Source organism: Chanos chanos, chromosome 4, assembly GCF_902362185.1.
Source record: "Chanos chanos chromosome 4, fChaCha1.1, whole genome shotgun sequence".
Lineage (NCBI taxonomy): Eukaryota > Metazoa > Chordata > Actinopteri > Gonorynchiformes > Chanidae > Chanos > Chanos chanos.
Genome location: NC_044498.1, coordinates 30,938,536 through 30,958,576, shown reverse-complemented (window position 1 = coordinate 30,958,576; position 20,041 = coordinate 30,938,536). Strand labels below are relative to the sequence as shown.

The window sequence follows — 20,041 nt, the reverse complement described above, 5'->3', positions numbered from 1 at the left end:
GCTTGCTTTATTGATGCAATACTCATAGATTTTTTCAGAAGACAGATGGATAGCTAATATAAGTGATTTAGCGCTATCTGGTGGACATTTTGCACACTCTGCTTGGAATAACTGAATTAGTGAAAACTATCCAGAACAGAGGGATAAAGTTCTGTGGATTCCTCTGATTATTTATTTATTTATTAATTTATTTATTTTTAATGGGATGACTGGAATAAAGGGAAAAGTGAGAAAAAATGTTTTTGACCAAGTCTTACCCTATTCAGTTCCTTAAGTGAGTTAATAAAAGAAGGGTGTCAAGCAGTGTAAAAAGTCTCCTCAACCCAAATATGTTAATCTGACAAATAGCATTCTATCAGTCAGTCCAGAAGACATGAGACAAGAGTGTCCCTCTCTTCTGCACCAGTATAACTCTGGGTTATGTGATCACACCAAGGCCCTCTGGGTATTAGCTTCCCAGCAGTAACACATCAAATTAGGAAGGCCCAAACAATATTTTTCTTGTACTCGTTAATGAATGACCTTCTTAGCTCTAGGTACCTAAGCATAGTGAGTAGAAATACAATAATTTTGTGTACTGTAGCAAAAGCGAGGGGGGATATAGAACGAATGATAAAGTCAGGAAGGATATTCATCTGTGCAATGTGAGCATTTGAAAATCAAAATAAGACCACCCTTGCAAGGTTGACAAATTTGGCCCAACTGTACAAGCCCCCTAGTGGTAAAGATGCCAACGTCCCTGGCTCTAAGACATTCACACTGATCATAAACACACAAAAAAAGATATAAAATACCAAATTTTCATAGACCCAAATTCTTATCTGCAATTCCTCTCTGTTGCTAAAATTTTATTTCTCTCTCTGCTGAGTACCTCCACAGATACATGGGAGAGTGCTGTGATAGAGACATGGGAGAGTGCTGTGATAGAGACATGGGAGAGTGCTGTGATAGAGACATGGGAGAGTGCTGTGATAGAGACATGGGAGAGTGCTGTGATAGAGACATGGGAGAGTGCTGTGACAGAAACATGGGAGAGTGCTGTGATAGAGACATGGGAGAGTGCTGTGATAGAGACATGGGAGAGTGCTGTGATAGAGACATGGCAGAGTGCTGTGATAGAGACATGGGAGAGTGCTGTGATAGAGACATGGGAGAGTGCTGTGATAGAGACATGGGAGAGTGCTGTGATAGAGACATGGGAGAGTGCTGTGATAGAGACATGGCAGAGTGCTGTGATAGAGACATGGGAGAGTGCTGTGATAGAGACATGGGAGAGTGCTGTGATAGAGACATGGCAGATCTGCCCTCTCAGCATCCCTCTGTGACCAAAGAAAACAGAGTACATGTCTAATGGAATATAATAGACCAAACAGAATGTAGCTACTCCTTTAATCTCATTACAGAGTATTACAGAGTATGATAAAATTACTGTATGTACCTGGCGCATGGATAGGAACTCCTCTCTCTCTCTCTCTCTCTCTCTCTCTCTCTCTTTCTCCCCGCTGCACTGCCATGACAGGTCCTAGTTTGGCATCACATGCAGCTAGTTTGTGCAAGCATGGCAGAGTACTGTGTAAAGCACGACCCTTGGCTGTTGATTCATGTTTACACGGTGAATCAGACACGTCAAATGTGTTGAGAACCGTAGGTGGACCTCTTTGTGGTAAGGCCAGAAATTCTTTGCCATAATATGTGAAATGTAATTTTTTCATGGTTGTCAGATAATACATAGCAGTGGTTGTATGGTTTTTGCTTGTTGTTGTGGGTGTACTGACATACTTATCCACGAGGCTAGTGAGAGCATAACCTATGCCATGCATTAGTGGACAGATTATTCATTTACTCTGTTAAGTTAATCACTATTCTATGAGAGCCCAGAGAGCAGACCAAGAGCCCAGAGAGGAGAACAAGTAAAACCTTTAAGAGTGAAAGTTTTTTAGATATAATACCAGTCACTACCAGTTGTAAATGAACTAGAAACTCACACAATGCTATTAAGGCGACGGAGACAGGGAGGGGTTGGATCCCTGCTCATGTTGGTGAAAAACGGAATGAGTATGTGGACAAATAGCAAGCAGAGTTGTGAAGTTCAGGGATTAGGACACAATGAAGACAGAGAGAAGGGAACACAAGAGAGGAGATCTCATTAAGTTATTTATTACAACTACTGTAATAGATTATGGCAAAGGAAGTGGAAAACAGATAGCAAAGGTATTACTGTCCATTTATTACACAACACACAAACACACACACACAAATACAAAGAAGAAGAAGAGGAAGAAGAAGGAGAAGAAGGAGAAGGAGAAGAAGAAAAAGAAGAAGAAGAAGAAGACACTGAACAAGAACAGAATACACTATGTTCAGTGTAACTTAAAGAGTAAAAAATGAGACGAAAGGGAAAACAGGCTGGATGTCGACAGTATTTGAAAGGGCTGCTTGGCACAGTTAACAGGACATTGTCCCATTGTACTAATGCGTTAATCGTTTGGAGGACCACCACCGGGTGTCGCTAAGAGTACCTGCCAGTATTACGCCAGAGTGGGCAAACCTTGTCGATCTCTCGCTCGTTGGTTGTTTATAGCCGCTTTATAGCAGGACAATAAGAGGGGCTGTGTAGAATATTCCTAGGACTAAAACATTTTTCTTCTGTTGGAGTTCACACATTTGGGGCTACAGAATTATTAAAGAACCTTTTACAGAAACTGCATGGTTTCGGCGGAGATACAACGCTGCTGTCGCGAGACACCGCTTGAATCTCGTGCGTACTTCCTTTTTTCAGTGGCTCGCAGCTCTATTTCCCTCTAACCTTCTCTTGCGGTTTTACCAGGAATTATATGTTATTATTTTAATGGATAAATAACCATGGATCACTTTAAAAGGCCGTTAAAAACCGACATCGAAGAAATATTAAGTCGCTTTCAGGACACAGCGTCAGTGCGATTCGAAGAGTTTTTGACCATATGGAGAGGCATGAACTTTCCTATCATCTTTAAGTAAGTGAGATCTGCAGCTTGTTAAATCGATCGCTACAGCTCGTGCAGCGTTTTTGTATTTGGAGTCCAGAAGCCAGCGGTAACTTTAGTATCCAAATGTTATTTGCTGTTAGGTATATAATTCTACTGCCCAGTGTTTCCCATTTCTCCAGGTTGTAGCCTGAATGTGATGTCTTTGCTCACACTTCTTATAATACTGTTATTGTGTCCCATAGTAACGCTGTCTGAAGTCACGCGTCTGTTCTTATTGATTCTGCAGTGGTAAATTGGAACCGTACGAAAAGAGCACGTTTAGTCGTTTGGTCTTCACCACCGCGGCGCCCTATTTTTTCCCACCGTATACCTTCCAGATCCGAGTCGGAGGTCTTTACCTTCTGTACGGTCTGTATCACTCCCAGCTAGCCACACCGAAAGAAAAGGTATGGAGATACAGCTATGTTACGCGTCGTACTAGTATAATGTTTTCTCTTCTATGCATTATTGTGGTGTTATTCAGTTTTAAATTCAGCAGATATGGACTTATAACAGCCAGCTGCTCGGATTCTGTTGCACTTTCTGTAAGTTTCCTCTATATGTTACTTTCTCATACCCTTGTCGTCTAGATTTGGCTGGCGTTGAGTGACTGGGAGCACGTGAAGAGGTTCCAGCAGGATGCAGCGGATGCGCAGCACTATGATGTAGTCTATGTCCTGAGGAAGCTCTTGGCTGAGAAAGCGTTCTACTTCACCGCCATGCCCAAGCCAGTATGAACTACATCTGTACAGAGATTAGCATGCATCCATTATCACACACAACAAGATGTTTTCAACCAACATTACAGCTGTGTGACTTTTAAATGCTTCTTTTAAAGTACTTCGATGGACTTCGTTTTTAGTACCGATGGTAATTGTAACAATGTAGTACAATGGTAATGTAACCTACATGTCTAACGATCCTCTATTTGTATTACACAATCATCAACTATCCTTACCTACGCTTTATAACCCCTTTTTCTTACATTATAATTAATTTAACCTATTAAGGGTCACTGAGCACACCTGATTCTCATCCAGCCCTGCAGTGCTGGGGTTAGGGGTAACGCACACATGGACATTATATAATCTGTTTTGTGACTTTGGCTGAAGTCATTTGCTTAAGGGTACTGTAGTGACATCCAGTGGAAGAGAAACTTTAGAACCAGCAGTTCTCTGGTCCCCAGATAACATAACAAGAATTAGACCCTGTAACCCCCCAGGTTCTGGAATGGAGCCCAAATCCACTGAACCACAGCCCTACCCATCAGCCTCTGTGCATATGTAATTATCCCAGAAATATGCATGTTATACAGTCTGCCCCAATCAGACCTCACAATTTGCTACATGGGGCCAGAGATAGAGGAGCAGAGATCAGCTTGCTTGGGGTATTTTTCAGCTAACTGCCCCACTGAACAGCATCCCCATGAAATAAATGGGGACTTTATGAGTTACTGTGATTACATATAGGATGTATGATCTGTTTGCATGATCACATTCCAGCACACATTTCCCATCATTCCTTAATACCATTACCATAGTACATAACCTACATCAGCTTTTGTAGTCTGTATGTTTCCAGTATTATCCCTCAGCCTTCATTACCTGTGGTGGTGTGTCTATGCTGTGCAGTTGTACTTCAGGGTGAGGAGGAAGCAGGAGGAGTCTGAGCAGAAAATGTGTGAGGAGTTCATTGACCGGCCATCCAGGCCTCAGGAGCTCATCAGTGCTGAAATGCTGGAGGTGAGGGAAGGGTGCATGTAACTGCAGAAATAGGGCTGGGGCCAGATCTGGTGCACAGGGATAACTGTTTGAGCCATACTGGATATGCACACAATGATTAAGTCATAAGTGATAGTAGAAACAAATCTGATTCCTCCCAGTGAAGTCTTGGAAGTCACTTTGGATACAAAATGTCAGCTAAATGAATAAATGTAAATGTAATATAAAATCAAATCCAATCCCGTTCAGTATAGTCAAATCTTATTCCTCTCAATAAAGTCAAATCTGATTCCTCCCGATGTAGTCAAATCTTTTCACTTGGGAGTCCTATTAAGGGTGTTCTCTCAGACTGTATCTGTATAAATAATAATAATAATAATAATAATAAGTTTATTTAGAGCCCAATATCACTATTTATAGTCTCAAAGGGCTTTACATGTCTATAACAAAGTCAAATCAAAATTATATTATGCATAAGTTTGAGAAAATAGATAAGTCTTTAGTCTCGTTTTAAAGGTATTGAGAGAGTTTGCCTCCCTAACTTCTGTAGGTAAACCATTCCAGAGGAAGGGAGAGCGGTAGGAAAAGGCTCGGTTGCCAAAAAGCATGTAAAGCCATGTAGAGCCATGTATAAAGAATGTTTGTCTTTCTCTCGCCCTCACAAAACAGGAGTTGGCTAATGTTCATGAGCACTATGAGAGACTGAAGATGGGCATCTCTGCTGCGTCAGGACAGTCCAGTTCTGATCTGGCCTTGATCCGTCAGAATCTGGCCCCTAGACTCCGTAATGCCATGCTTTCTTTCCACAGCTGGCAGAAGAACCACATGGTAAGAACTGACTGTGTGTGCGTGTGTGTGTGTGTGTGTGCGCGTGAGGGAGAGAAAGAAAAAGAGTGACATTTCATCTGTTTTTGTTGGCCATTTAACTAATGTCTGTTCTTTTTGTGTGCATTGATTTCCCCACTCTGTACATTTAACCATGTGTTCTTTCTTCTTTCTTCTAGGAAAATGAAAATTGCAATACTGCTGTGGAGAGAAGCACTAGTGAGAGAAACTCTAAGGTAGAAGAGGTGAGATATCCTATAACCTGATACTAATGCGTTGCAACTGTATCTATGAAAATGGTTTCATCAGATAGTTGTATGTGACGCTGATTCAGACAATACAGGTATGACTCTTCAGTCATGTGAAGTTAGCCTGATAAAGATAGAAACCGTCAGTGGTGTTGCTTTTAGTAGTGGATTATGGTCAAACAGAAGATGTTGGTATGGAAAGTCGTAACATCTATCTCCTCCTCATCACAGAGTTCCCGCAGGGCGCAGCTTCTGGCATCTATCAAATCAAAGTCCTATGGACAATTGGTAGAGGTGTGTAGAATGTCTCTCTATTACAGACACACACAAACACACACACACACACACACACACACACACACACACACAATTTACAAAACTTCACAAACCTACAAGATCACAAATCACACTGTAGTTGTGTAGTTAGTTAGTCTGTCTAATCAGATGGTTAATGTCAGGCAAAAGAGATCATGACAAGTTTTCATGACTGTGGGTTTTTGGTGGAACAGGCTTCCAAATCTCGCCGCCACCGCCAAGCAGAGATGGTGACGGCGACCAGTGATGCAGAGTCCACACACAGGACTTCAGGATTCAAGAGAAGAGCCCTGTCTCTAAAAGAGCGCACCAAAACGCGCCTCATGGCTCAGGGTATGTCAGTCCTTCCCCCCCAAAACGTCCCCTTTCTGAAAGAAAATTCCAAACCACAATGTATTCCCACAATTATCTGACACCCTCTGGTGTCTCCAACAGGAAATGTGAAAGAGGAAGTGCTGAAGATGACCCGGCTCTGGCGTCTGAGTGCTGTCGAGGACGAGAGGACAGAAGGTAGAGGAAAAGAGGCGGTGCTGATATAAATAGACCAATCCCAGCACCTACTGCCATGGCTGATCTATTGGTTGATTTTATCTAATTATATTGTTAGATATAATGATGTGTACAACTGTATAATAATTACTGTGTGTAATTATGGTTGTATTTCTTCATCTCCCCTCTTCCAGAGAAGAAAAAAAGAAAATTTGCATGGAAAGTGGAAAGCGAGGCCTGAACAGACCCAGTCTGATTGGACAGGCGCTGTCTGACTGGATGGACTCTCCTTTTGTTTGGACGCTTTGCACCAATCCTTTATCCTCCAGGTGGTCACATGAGATAGGTGATAATCCACATCCTGGGACATGTGACAGAAAGACTCTCTGTCTGACTCCCTGTTTTCAAGGATGGTCAAAAATGCCAAAAGGATTGGATTTTATGAATACCAGAAGCTAAACTTAATCAGTGATTCTTGGATCATTTTTAAACTTTTATTTTATTGGTAGAGCTTCAAACATGTCTCCATAAAGCTGATGTGAATCTTCTTGAAGGGAGAGCGAAAAAACAAACAAAAAAAAAACGGATACTGTAGATCCAGTCTTGAGTGTTCTAAGGTTTACTGTGCTCTTTAAGTAAAATCTGTTTGACTGAAATGCTGAAGAGTTTGCATGTTTAAAGAGAAAAAAGTTGTTTTAAAAGAGCAACCTGGCATTTTTTTTCACATTATTTTTTCATTTCGTATTATCATCTTCATTTCGTCATCTCATCTTCCATCACTGAAGTTGAAATCTACCTCAAGGCAATGCTGGAGTTGGTCACAATAACATTTCTAAGTGGTAGCCCATACAGTTTTTGCATGGCTGTTATTCAATGAAAATAATCCTATAGATTTACAGTGTTGCTATGTGAAAAAAATGAGATTTTCTCAGTAATCAGTCACCTGCAGCAATGATGTCACAATAACCCCTGCTAGCAATATAGTGCTGTACATTATAATGCTCCAGTTACTTTCCACTGCAAAACCTACTCAATAGCCTCTTCTCTCTATTTCCCTCCCTGTATCTCTCCTGCTCTCCATTCTCTCTTTCCCCCATTTAGGTTTAACACCTTTTTAAAATATGTTTTGCTCTGTGTATACACTTGGTAACATTCTACCCATCCATGCTTTCATGTTATCAGTGGAGCAACATTTATTAATCAGTAAATGTGTTATTACAGTTGATACCATTAACATGCCCTATATCCATACACCCTAATACAGACACTCTTTCACCCCTTACACCTCCATCCACTCTTTCATCCATTCACTTACACTTACACTTTTTTAACACTGCTCTGCGCTCTTCAACAGATAGCATTTATCTTCCATCCATTTTTAAAAACCTGTCAGTTGGACATTCATTATTACAGATGAGTTGATTTTCTTTACCATTGTTCTACCCACAGTACGTTTCTCAAAACCACAAAACAACGCTGTTACAAACCACATACTGAACAGTCATTAGTCAGTCAGTTGGCATCCGTCCATTCAATATCACAGTCCTGAGATGTAATAGTCTACCAGTGCAATCCTAAAACTGGATAAGACCACAGTATGGTCACTGGTTACAGTAAAACTCCTTCAGTATGGTCACTGCTTACTGTAAAACTCCTTCAGTATGGTCACTGTGGTTACTGTACAACTCCTTCAGTATGGTCACTGTGGTTACTGTAAAACTCCTTCAGTATGGTCACTGCTTACTGTAAAACTCCTTCAGTATGGTCACTGTGGTTACTGTAAAACTCCTTCAGTATGGTCACTGGTTACAGTAAAACTCCTTCAGTATGGTCACTGTGGTTACAGTAAAACTCCTTCAGTATGGTCACTGCTTACTGTAAAACTCCTTCAGGATGGTCACTGTGGTTACTGTAAAACTCCTTCAGGATGGTCACTGTGGTTACTGTAAAACTCCTTCAGGATGGTCACTGTGGTTACTGTACAACTCCTTCAGTATGGTCACTGTGGTTACTGTAAAACTCCTTCAGTATGGTCACTGCTTACTGTAAAACTCCTTCAGTATGGTCACTGTGGTTACTGTAAAACTCCTTCAGTATGGTCACTGTGGTTACTGTAAAACTCCTTCAGTATGGTCACTGCTTACTGTAAAACTCCTTCAGTATGGTCACTGTGGTTACTGTAAAACTCCTTCAGTATGGTCACTGTGGTTACAGTAAAACTCCTTCAGTATGGTCACTGTGGTTACTGTAAAACTCCTTCAGTATGGTCACTGCTTACTGTAAAACTCCTTCAGTATGGTCACTGTGGTTACTGTAAAACTCCTTCAGGATGGTCACTGCTTACTGTAAAACTCCTTCAGTATGGTCACTGTGGTTACTGTAAAACTCCTTCAGTATGGTCACTGTGGTTACTGTAAAACTCCTTCAGTATGGTCACTGCTTACTGTAAAACTCCTTCAGTATGGTCACTGCTTACTGTACAACTCCTTCAGTATGGTCACTGCTTACTGTAAAACTCCTTCAGTATGGTCACTGTGGTTACTGTACAACTCCTTCAGGATGGTCACTGTGGTTACTGTAAAACTCCTTCAGTATGGTCACTGTGGTTACTGTACAACTCCTTCAGTATGGTCACTGTGGTTACTGTAAAACTCCTTCAGTATGGTCACTGCTTACTGTAAAACTCCTTCAGTATGGTCACTGTGGTTACTGTAAAACTCCTTCAGGATGGTCACTGTGGTTACTGTAAAACTCCTTCAGTATGGTCACTGCTTACTGTAAAACTCCTTCAGTATGGTCACTGTGGTTACTGTAAAACTCCTTCAGTATGGTCACTGCTTACTGTAAAACTCCTTCAGTATGGTCACTGTGGTTACTGTACAACTCCTTCAGTATGGTCACTGTGGTTACTGTAAAACTCCTTCAGTATGGTCACTGCTTACTGTAAAACTCCTTCAGTATGGTCACTGTGGTTACTGTAAAACTCCTTCAGTATGGTCACTGGTTACAGTAAAACTCCTTCAGTATGGTCACTGTGGTTACAGTAAAACTCCTTCAGTATGGTCACTGCTTACTGTAAAACTCCTTCAGTATGGTCACTGTGGTTACTGTAAAACTCCTTCAGGATGGTCACTGTGGTTACTGTAAAACTCCTTCAGGATGGTCACTGTGGTTACTGTACAACTCCTTCAGTATGGTCACTGTGGTTACTGTAAAACTCCTTCAGTATGGTCACTGCTTACTGTAAAACTCCTTCAGTATGGTCACTGTGGTTACTGTAAAACTCCTTCAGTATGGTCACTGCTTACTGTAAAACTCCTTCAGTATGGTCACTGTGGTTACTGTAAAACTCCTTCAGTATGGTCACTGTGGTTACAGTAAAACTCCTTCAGTATGGTCACTGTGGTTACTGTAAAACTCCTTCAGTATGGTCACTGCTTACTGTAAAACTCCTTCAGTATGGTCACTGTGGTTACTGTAAAACTCCTTCAGTATGGTCACTGTGGTTACAGTAAAACTCCTTCAGTATGGTCACTGTGGTTACTGTAAAACTCCTTCAGTATGGTCACTGCTTACTGTAAAACTCCTTCAGTATGGTCACTGTGGTTACTGTAAAACTCCTTCAGTATGGTCACTGCTTACTGTAAAACTCCTTCAGTATGGTCACTGTGGTTACTGTAAAACTCCTTCAGTATGGTCACTGTGGTTACAGTAAAACTCCTTCAGTATGGTCACTGTGGTTACTGTAAAACTCCTTCAGTATGGTCACTGCTTACTGTAAAACTCCTTCAGTATGGTCACTGTGGTTACTGTAAAACTCCTTCAGGATGGTCACTGTGGTTACTGTAAAACTCCTTCAGTATGGTCACTGCTTACTGTAAAACTCCTTCAGTATGGTCACTGTGGTTACTGTACAACTCCTTCAGTATGGTCACTGTGCTTACTGTAAAACTCCTTCAGTATGGTCACTGTGGTTACTGTAAAACTCCTTCGGTATGGTCACTGTGAGGACCGTGAGGACTGGCATAAGTGGCACAGGCTGGGCTTTTTGAAGCCAGTTTAAAGATTATTCATAAATTTGGGTTTGTTATTGGCACAATTCATTATTGGCATAAATTAATCTATTCGCAGTGTTGGGGTTTGATTTTCTGATACCGCTCATGCTGTTCTCATGTGATCTGTTTGAATAATTCAGAGAGACAGAGAGTGCTGTCCAAAGCAGTAAATGGAGGATGAAGACCACAGAGGGATACTCTTATCAGTGTCTGTTGTACGGATCTGTTTTATCTTTACTGATTTTCTTTTCTTTTCATTTGGTTTTATAGTTCTCATCATACACTTTAATATGGTCGTTTTGAGTATGGAGGAAATGCTTCCTCGTTTTTGCAAAATAATAGTAATAAAAAAAAGATCAACTTAAATTAGTCTACTTCTGGAGTGTTTATTTGTTCCTCAGCCATATCTTTATTCTGTTTGTGCCCTGATTTTTTCATTTTTTTGTCTTTCACAAATAGGGCTTTATGTTTAATATAGTGTCGCCACTAGGAGCTGTGACAATGGCTTGAGGTTTGTGCTTCTAGAAAAAAGCATCAAAATGCATGTGAACACTTTCATTTAAAACTGACACAAAAAATGTCATATGAAAAAGTTATTAGTCATTAGGGGGAAAGGGTTATTGATTAATCATTAGGGGAAAAGGGTTATTGAATTTGTACCCTCACACACAATCTTTTCAGACACACTTCATATGTGGACATGGTGTTGATTACTGACATTGGATTGGATTTTTTTTAAATGACTACTGACCCTAAGACACCAGTAAAAAAGAGAAGTTATGTGAAAGCCCAGTATATTTAGTTAAAGCAGAGATGTTAGTTATGTCTTAGGTTTCCTTTATCAAGATTTGTTGTGTGAAAATGTAAACGTCATTGTGATACTCCCTCATGGTGAATTGCTCTGTAATAATCCCTCCTGCTATGAGAGTGTGTTATAGTAATATTATATTGGAAATAATTTCCCCCAGGCAAAATCACTGGCCCTACTTCTGTACCCCATATCATATTAAATTTGAAACATTATAGTAGAGCGATTAATTAGACCACAGAGGGCCTAATATGTTAATACTCTCCTGGATAACAGGCTTATTCTACACAGAGAACTTGGTCAATAGTGGATATGAGCTGTCTAGCTGAGTTCTGATCTTTATCAAACCCCATGTAACAGTAAGAAGAGTTTGTGTTGGCGTGCAACCAGTAGGTGATTTGTGGGGGAATGAGGGGGGATGCCGTCCCCCTCATTAGGAAAAAGACCACAATGCATCCCCCTTGTTAACTTGCCACCCCCTTCTGTACTCTATAGAATAGTGTCAATGACCACTGGGCCATCCCCCCGTTAAACAAATAAATAAATAACAAATCACCTACTGCGTGTAACAGTGAGGGGAGTATGGGTTGGTGTGTAACAGTGAGGGGAGTATGGGTTGGTGTGTAACAGTGAGGGGAGTATGGGTTGGTGTGTAACAGTGAGGGGAGTATGGGTTGGTGTGTAACAGTGAGGGGAGTATGGGTTGGTGTGTAACAGTGAGGGGAGTATGGGTTGATGTGTAACAGTGAAGGGAATTAGGATTGGCATGAAACAGTGAAGGGAATTAGGACTGGCATGAAACAGTGAAGGGAATTAGGATTGGCATGAAACAGTGAAGGGAATCAGGACTGGTGTGTAAAGGTAAGAGGAGTTCGGGTGGGGGTACAACAGTAAGAGGAGTTTGATTTGTTGTGTAACAGTAAGAGGAGTTTGAGTTGTTGTGTAACAGTAAGAGGAGTTTGAGTTGTTGTGTAACAGTAAGAGGAGTTTGAGTTGTTGTGTAACAGTAAGACGAGTTTGAGTTGTTGTGTAACAGTAAGAGGAGTTTGGATTGGCGTGTAACAAAAAGGGGACTTGGGGTTGGCTGAAGAGGTACTTGAGATGTTAGAGTGGCATCTACACACTTTTCCAGTTCATGGGATTTTTTGACTGACCATCCAAACTGGCTGCTCATGTCTTTACCCCGAGGAGATGCAAGCATGTCACCATGTCAGGGGCAAGCGACAAGGGAGAGTGGGGGATAGCAGCTCAAGGATTCAGCAGTCATTAAGATGACCTATTTATCTTCACATCCTCGTGCGCCTCAGCCATCCTATGACTGTATTTCACTTACAATCCAAGCTCTGTGGGACCGCTGAAGGACTCATATCTCTATTTGGTGAGTTTATATTTGCATTTCAGAAAGATGTGAAATGTCACCTTTGGCCAGCAAATGTCCTGTTACTGACATGTTGCCACAAAGCCGTATATTCATACCAATACCGATGTTTTATGATGAACGTATTCTGTCAAATAGAAATTGAAAATGCTGTAGCCTGGTGTATAGTGGCAAAACGGGCGGGACAGTTTTTAGAAAGAGTGACGAATATGTTGGGGAGGCAGGGGGCGCACTGGGTATCATTTTTAGATCCCAGTTGGGCGCAGTTGCCACGCGCTAGGAGAGCGGGACAAGCGAACCCTGGCTGTGGCAGGTGCTGGTGTTGCGATCCAACACAGTGGACTATACGAGTCGAGACCTGATCTTCTGCCAGGCGACGATCATACGCTTTCAGTAACTCGGCGAATGGATGGTAGCGAAGACATGAATAACAGAGAAACGTAAAAATAACTAGGAGAGCGTTTGTCTGCATTTCAGACGTCCGACCTGCTACATCTATACGGCTTAACCATGGGATCAGATAGTGAGTACAGCGCAATCAAGCCACTTAGTACAGCGGATGTTTTCAAAAGAATGGGCAAGTTACGGGCAGTGACAAGGGAAGACATCCCAATGCTGTTGTTGAAGGTATTTGACTGGTCATGCGGCGATGGCGCCCTGCAATGGAGTGCGAGTGCGCATCCTACTGTCATTCCGTTATCTGGTTTATTGCTGAGCCAAAATCGACCGATGTTGCTTTGTGTTCCATGCCAGCGCATAGTGATGATGACGATGCATAACTAGTGTTGTTCAATACATGTTCGTACCGCATTCATGGGCGCCGTAAAGTGTGTTTTCAGTTTTTTGTTGATTTTGTGATTGCTGTGTTGTCGATCCGGGAAGTTTTAACGATGTAGACGTTTAAAAAGAGATAGCCTAAATGTCGCATGTGGACAACTGGACCTGAAAGTTAAATTCTCGGAAATTGGAATTGGAATGTCCGAGATGATTATAGTCTCTTTAGAATCGCCCATTCCAATTACTACAGCATGTTGACACACCGGAATCCGTTGCTTTCCTCACGCACTAATTGGGCTTCAAACCCCAAAAGGAATTTAGATTGTATAAAGGCGCATCGCTCGAATCAATACAGTTGATATCGTTAGGAAATCTGAAAGGAACGTTTTTTTAGATTGAAGATGTTGGTTGGTGTACTGTGGACCGGGGGGGGCATATATTCAAACTTCACAATGTCTGGAAATTGCTGTTCACCCTATAGTTCCTCTGTGACATTTTGTAGATTCGATCTCTCTCTCTCTCTCTCTCTCTCTCACACACACACACACGCACGCACACACAGATGATTAAAGGGCAATCGCTCAAATTGCGGCAAATGCAGATAATTCCCTGCACCATTTCAGACCCGCATATTTTCTTAGACTGACCACACACAGCTAAACCTTACACAGCTAAATAACTGCCCATCAGGGCTTCCAAGTACATTTCATTGTTGATCGTAGATGTTATAAGTAAACCGATGTCTAAAAATGCTTACAAAGCAGTTACAGTATCACTCTAAAATCATGTTATTACCTAGTTCTTAAGCAGTCTGTTTTTTTAACTGTTCTCTGTTCACGAAAGGGTTAGGTCTACGTCCCCAGAAAGCGCTCTGGTACCTCACTCACTTTTCTTAGTTCTTACTGTCGTCATTTGTCAGTGCACTGTAGACCAGGTTTATCAACAGTTTCCCCATCATCCCAGTTTAACTGGTGCGAGCCCTATCCAACCTCTGTCCTCTTTAATGCATTACTTGACTGTCTGTGTGATAGTTTTAGGTCTGTTTTTCATTTCTCCTGCCAGATTTTTGTTAAAACTAGTAAACAAACAAACAAACATTGAAGCAGATGATTGTTCAGCAGTGATCCTGAGACACTGCAGGGAGACCAGGCCATAGCACACCTTTGCCACACATTTAATACTTATGGTACTTTCTTATTTAGAAGCTATTTATTTCATACAAAAGCTGTTCCACCTTTATTTGCTCTATAGCCAAATGGTCTTTAATTCCACCCTCATTCATCTTTAGTTCACTGTTATCAGCAGAGTGGAAAGGCTCTAGCGTTTGTTTGCAATTATGTTATATCAGTTGTGTTGTGTTTTAGTAACAGATTGAGACAGAAAAAGAAAGAAATCCATGAATACTGTGGCATAATTACTGTTGCTATGTACTGTGTTTTGCAAATGTCCTACTTTCACTGCATTATGTAAGTTATGTGCTTGACTACCCAACCCCAGAGTGGGGGATAAAATGTGTGTGTGTGTGTGTGTGTGTGTGTCTTTATTTGTTTGGTACATATGTTGTATGTGTTTGTTCCAAGTCAAGTAGTTAATATATGTGTATACATATGCAGACAGTCAAGTCAATCCAATTGCCTTGTCCAAATTGTCAGCCAGATTCTCTTTGTTTTGTTTTTTTTATGTTATGAATTGTCTGGTGATGGTACGTGTAATGTTAGTGTTGGACTGTACTGCCTGGGATAATAATTTACATCTGTCTTCCTGACTGAAATAACACTATGTTAGTTTCTAGTGTATTTTATTTAACTGCCAAGGCCCAGATCCGTAGTTCATATGTAGTAGGTGACAGCACTATAAGATCATCTCCACAGAGTTGTCACAGAGCATTTGACTGTGCAGCTACAGACTGCTCCATCTCCTTTGTCCTTTCATTCAGGCACAGAGTCAAGCATGTTAGAGTCAGTTTAGAGTCAGTTTCCTGCCCTGTGTCACAGCACAGCTCTGGGTTAGGGAATCAGACCCTTTTTTTAGCCAGCTCACATAGCACCTGCTATTTTATGTAGGGACTCTAAATAAATTAGGTTTTACCCACAATTCTCTCAGGAATACTCTAATGTTGTCCCTCATTCCATGTCACATTAAATATAGAAGCAGCTATTTGAAATCAGTGAAATATGAGAAAATGTCAGGTTTTATGCTTGTTTATGAGAGCGTGTGTGAGATAAAGAGAAAAAAGTTTTGTAGCATGGTCATTCGTTCAGGAAGCCTTTTTGATTTTTTTCTTTTTTGCTGAAGGAACTGTTCACCAGGGCAGGATGGCATTTGTGTGTTTAGTATATTCCATATATTTTGTATATTCCAAATATTCTGTAAATTCCAGATTTCTGCTTAGACAGGTCACTCAGTAATCACACAAGGTGTTTTTCCACCTTTATGACAAAAGGGGGGCTTGCAGGTAACTCACTATTCAGACGAATTAGTCTTTCTTGTAGATATGTTGTTTTCACTGATCTTAAGCTTGATGTGCGACATTTCTGTACTGATGATGCTGATGTGTTTTGAGATGTCAGTTCTGTACCACCAGATCTTTCCGCCTGAATCCTTGTATAAACTGTGTGTTATAGACAGTGATTTCAGTGTGTCTCCACAGACATTGAAAGACTGTGACTTTGCAACAACACATTTCTACTGAAACATCAATGAATAAAATTCTTATGTTTTCCAAAACACTGCACCCTTGTTTGCTGCAGCTAATTTAGTATAGGCATTCAACATCACAGAAATCAATATTAAATGATCTCATTGCAAACTTTGTAAGAAATGTAATTAAGGCCAGTAAACTGGTGGTTTACTAGGTTTATGCTGTAGGATCCTCTATATCTAAGTATTTTAGGACACACAGATGTAAATCTTCAAAATGCAGCATCTTGCATGTTTATGGCCAAAAGTCTGACTTTTTACTGTGTGAGATTAAATCCAGGGTGATGGTCTCTGGATCTGTTGGTCGTTTGATGTGTCAGCTTTTACAGATTGTACATTTGGTAAAGAACTGCTGCACAAGTTTATTTCCGCACTCAATTTTAAGAGGAGACAAATCATTTTGGGTTAGCAAGTACAAAAGATTTCCATTGGTTGTTTGGTATCTGCTCAGGTTTGTCAGTCATTTGCTAAACACTGCCCAAGCTTCTGTGGTCCATCGTGTAGATGTTGTTCTGTTTCAGCACATTCTGCAGTGCGGTTAAAGTCTACAAGTTTGTCCCTTTTGAGTTGTTTACGAACTTTATGTGTTGTAACAGTACATAGCCAATACCTCTGGTCTGGAAAACAAGCTTCTTGGCACAAAGAATTTGCCATTAGATTATATGAATAGGCCAATGTCAGCCCTGAAAGTTGCTGACCTTTCGATGTTGGTGGCCTCACTAGTTTTTCAGGGACAGGGTGAAATAAGGTAATGAAACTGCAGTCTCTGCCAAGACTTCTGCTCCTGAATTACACTCCCTGAGTTCTCCCAGGCCTCTGTTTCCCTGGGCTGGTGACAGAGGGAGCAGTGTTGTGTGGAGCAGGTGCTGGTACAGGTTGGAGTGGGATTTTGTGGAGCACTTAGGTACAGGTCGGACAGGGATTGGGTGGAGCAGTTGCTGGTACAGGTCAGACAGGGATTGGGTGGAGCAGTTGCTGGTACACTGCTGGCACACTGGCAAAGAGAAGTGCTATTTCTTTGGTTCTTGTGATTATTGATTTGTCATTCATTCTATCCTCATAGTTTTTTTTAGGCTTAAAAGACTTCAAATGATTGTGGCCTATCTTTGTTTCCTCAAACTAGAACATACTATAGATATACAGTATAACTAATAGATATTGACTGAAATGTAAGATCTGGTTAGCCTCCATGGAGTCATGTGACAGTCTTAACTAAAACCTCATCTCTCTCCAAAGTGACACGCGAAGCATATTTCGGTCTTCCAGTTATGATTGTAGGTTGTGTGAAAACTTGGCTCTGGCTTTGTTTATGAGATTGTGACTTTTGTAAAGTTCACAAACAGGCCTCAGGCTATTTCTCACCATTAAAACTTTGAATGATTTCTTTGTGGGTGAGTCATTCATCTGAGGAGGATATGGCTGTCACGGGTTGGTCTATTTCTGACCAATGGCATCTCCATGGACACATTTGAAAAGAACGGGCCTATTGAATGAGTTTTACACCTCTGGATTTGTGTTTCAACTCACCCTCTCATTCTTGCTGTCCAATTTGCTGTCTTCTCTCATTACACTGGTCTTTCTACCATTTGCCATATTTTGTCTTAATATCTTTTCCAAAATATTTTAGTCTGTCCAACTCACTAATGGTCTTAGAATATAGTATTTTTGCTGCTGTTGCTGATCTCTCTCTGACAGTGCTGACAACACAAAGACTTTGTGTCAAATGTACAGACCTCACTGGCACAGATTACACTATCCAATCACAAACCTCACTAGCCAATAGAAACCTCACTAGCAATCCTACAACTCTGTCTGTGAGCAAGTATTTTCAAATCCACAACCTTCTGCTGTTGGAAGCGGTTTAACACAGAAAATGTTGATATTCCATCAGGCAGTTGGCTTGAGGAGAGTGACATTACAGATAAAGCTACTAGACAGCACTGCTCTCTCAGGCAAGGCTGACTGGGCGGTGTGATACAGTCCCCCTCACTGCCCCATCAAAAGCCCAAGGATTAATAAACAGACACATAGCCACCACCCTTCATCTGTCTGTCTGTCTATCTGTCTGCCTGTCTATCTGTCTGCCTGTCAGTCGTCTGTCTGTCTGTTTGTCTGTCTGTCTGTCTGTCTCTCTCTCTCTCTCTCTCATTGTTTCACCAACACTGAGTTACACCAAAGTGTCTCCTTTCCTCGGACTGTTACTGAAACTTTTGAGAGAAAAGAGAAGCTGCTCTTTGTAACTTTTTTTTTTTTTTTTTTTTATAAATAAATCAAAGCATATCACCAGCATTTGTATCTGGTTGGTAAGCTTTCAGAGTCTAATGGCCCAGTTATTTGGCTAATCTTGTTATCCTCAGTGTTAAGTGCCATGCTTACATGTTATGGATTCTTTGTGTGCAGAAGGTCAGTGGTCTGCAACCTGCACACAGTCATTTGCATCAGAAGTTGTTGACTGCCTTTCGTGTTCATCACACAGAGAGTCACGTTACTTTTTCATAGACAGTAAATCTAATCGTGTATATTTATAGTAGTTCTTTATGGTAGTACAGTCTTGAAAATGCAGTGGGAGGGTGCAGATGGTCCCGATAAGAGCCTGATGATGTAGTCATAGAAAACTACAGGAGCAATTTCAATCAGTGAGAAGTGTGTGTGCCCACACTCTCGCATGGCCTAATCCGAGAAACACTCCTATCCCATCTATTTGACCTCCCAAAACTGTTCTGCGTTGTCTTCTCCCTGACACCTCATCTTTGAGAAACGTTGCTTTCAACAGTTTAGGGGCTGGCAGGATGGAAGGGAGAATAAACAGAGTCTGGTATACAGGCTTTTATGAGCAAACAGGCCACAAGCAGAGGATGTTGGGTAGGACATACTATTCATGAAGATGAGGGAGAAAAATGGTTTGAGTCTCTCTGGATTGCAGCAGAGCCCCAGAAACATCTCTACAATAAGTATTCAGAAACTTTGTGACCCGCCGTCTGGTCAAGGAGCTCTCAACACAGGAAGAGAGTCACACCCACAGCTACCGTATCATGGGGGGCAGCCCTGAGAGTCTGAGAATGCCAACTTCCTGTGTTTGAGTCTGGGAAAAGAGTAAGATGTTAGCGGAGGAGACCGTATTAGAACATATTACAAGAGACTGGTGAGAGGAAATGGAGGGAGGAAAACTGTGAAACAGTGAGAAGAGAGAAATTGAAATTGAATTTAAGACAGAAAGCAGATTGACTGCAGGAATTCTGATTTAAGGACAGTCGCTTAGGAGAACGAAGCTGACGAGAAACGACTTAAGGGAACCTGTCCTCTGAAAGACACAGAGAGGAAGAGGATAAGAACAGAGAGAGTCGTGTGAGAGGAATCCACATTTTTAGTGCTGAAGAATATAAGTGCAGGATTATGGAGCGAAAGAATAGAACCCAGTCCTTCTTGCTGGGTCATTCAGGAGGCGACTTCATACTCCCAACCGACACATTGTGTGTGTGTGTGTGTGTGTGTGTGTGTGTGTGTGTGTTACAAACTTTGAAATAGCACCAAGCTAATACTTATGTGCATATCATTCCAAAAATGTGTTTTCAAAATTAAAAATGTAAATATAGGTGATGTGTATCTGTGTGTGAATGTGTGTGCGCGTGTGTGTGCGAAAGAAAGAGAGAGAGAGAGATGAGAGGGGGGTATGTCTTTGGGGGAGTGAGAAAAGAAGAAGATATAACTCCCTCACTCCTC

The 20,041-nt window shown here is 41.3% G+C and overlaps 2 protein-coding genes across 2 annotated transcripts; both read left to right on the top strand.

Annotated features, from left to right (window-relative positions):
- Positions 1-907: 907 nt before the first annotated feature.
- On the top strand, positions 908-1,351 carry LOC115810306 (metallothionein-1-like). The gene has a single exon (XM_030772233.1). The coding sequence runs from the start codon at positions 908-910 to the stop codon at positions 1,349-1,351; it is 444 nt and encodes a 147-aa protein (XP_030628093.1).
- A 1,511-nt stretch (positions 1,352-2,862) lies between these two features.
- Positions 2,863-7,048, top strand: snapc1b (small nuclear RNA activating complex, polypeptide 1b). The gene is made up of 10 exons (XM_030772676.1): positions 2,863-2,993; positions 3,253-3,412; positions 3,596-3,736; positions 4,637-4,747; positions 5,396-5,554; positions 5,731-5,796; positions 6,031-6,093; positions 6,309-6,447; positions 6,550-6,624; positions 6,798-7,048. The coding sequence occupies exons 1-10, from the start codon at positions 2,863-2,865 to the stop codon at positions 6,842-6,844; spliced, it is 1,092 nt and encodes a 363-aa protein (XP_030628536.1). The 3' UTR covers positions 6,845-7,048.
- Positions 7,049-20,041: the final 12,993 nt, after the last annotated feature.

Coding starts and splice junctions, on each gene's coding strand:
- LOC115810306 (XM_030772233.1), top strand. CDS start 908: ATGGGAGAGTGCTGTGATAGAGACATGGGAGAGTGCTGTGATAGAGAC.
- snapc1b (XM_030772676.1), top strand. CDS start 2,863: ATGGATCACTTTAAAAGGCCGTTAAAAACCGACATCGAAGAAATATTA. Junction 3,737..4,636: donor TCACCGCCATGCCCAAGCCA/GTATGAACTACA, acceptor TATGCTGTGCAG/TTGTACTTCAGGGTGAGGAG. Junction 6,625..6,797: donor CGAGGACGAGAGGACAGAAG/GTAGAGGAAAAG, acceptor CCCCTCTTCCAG/AGAAGAAAAAAAGAAAATTT.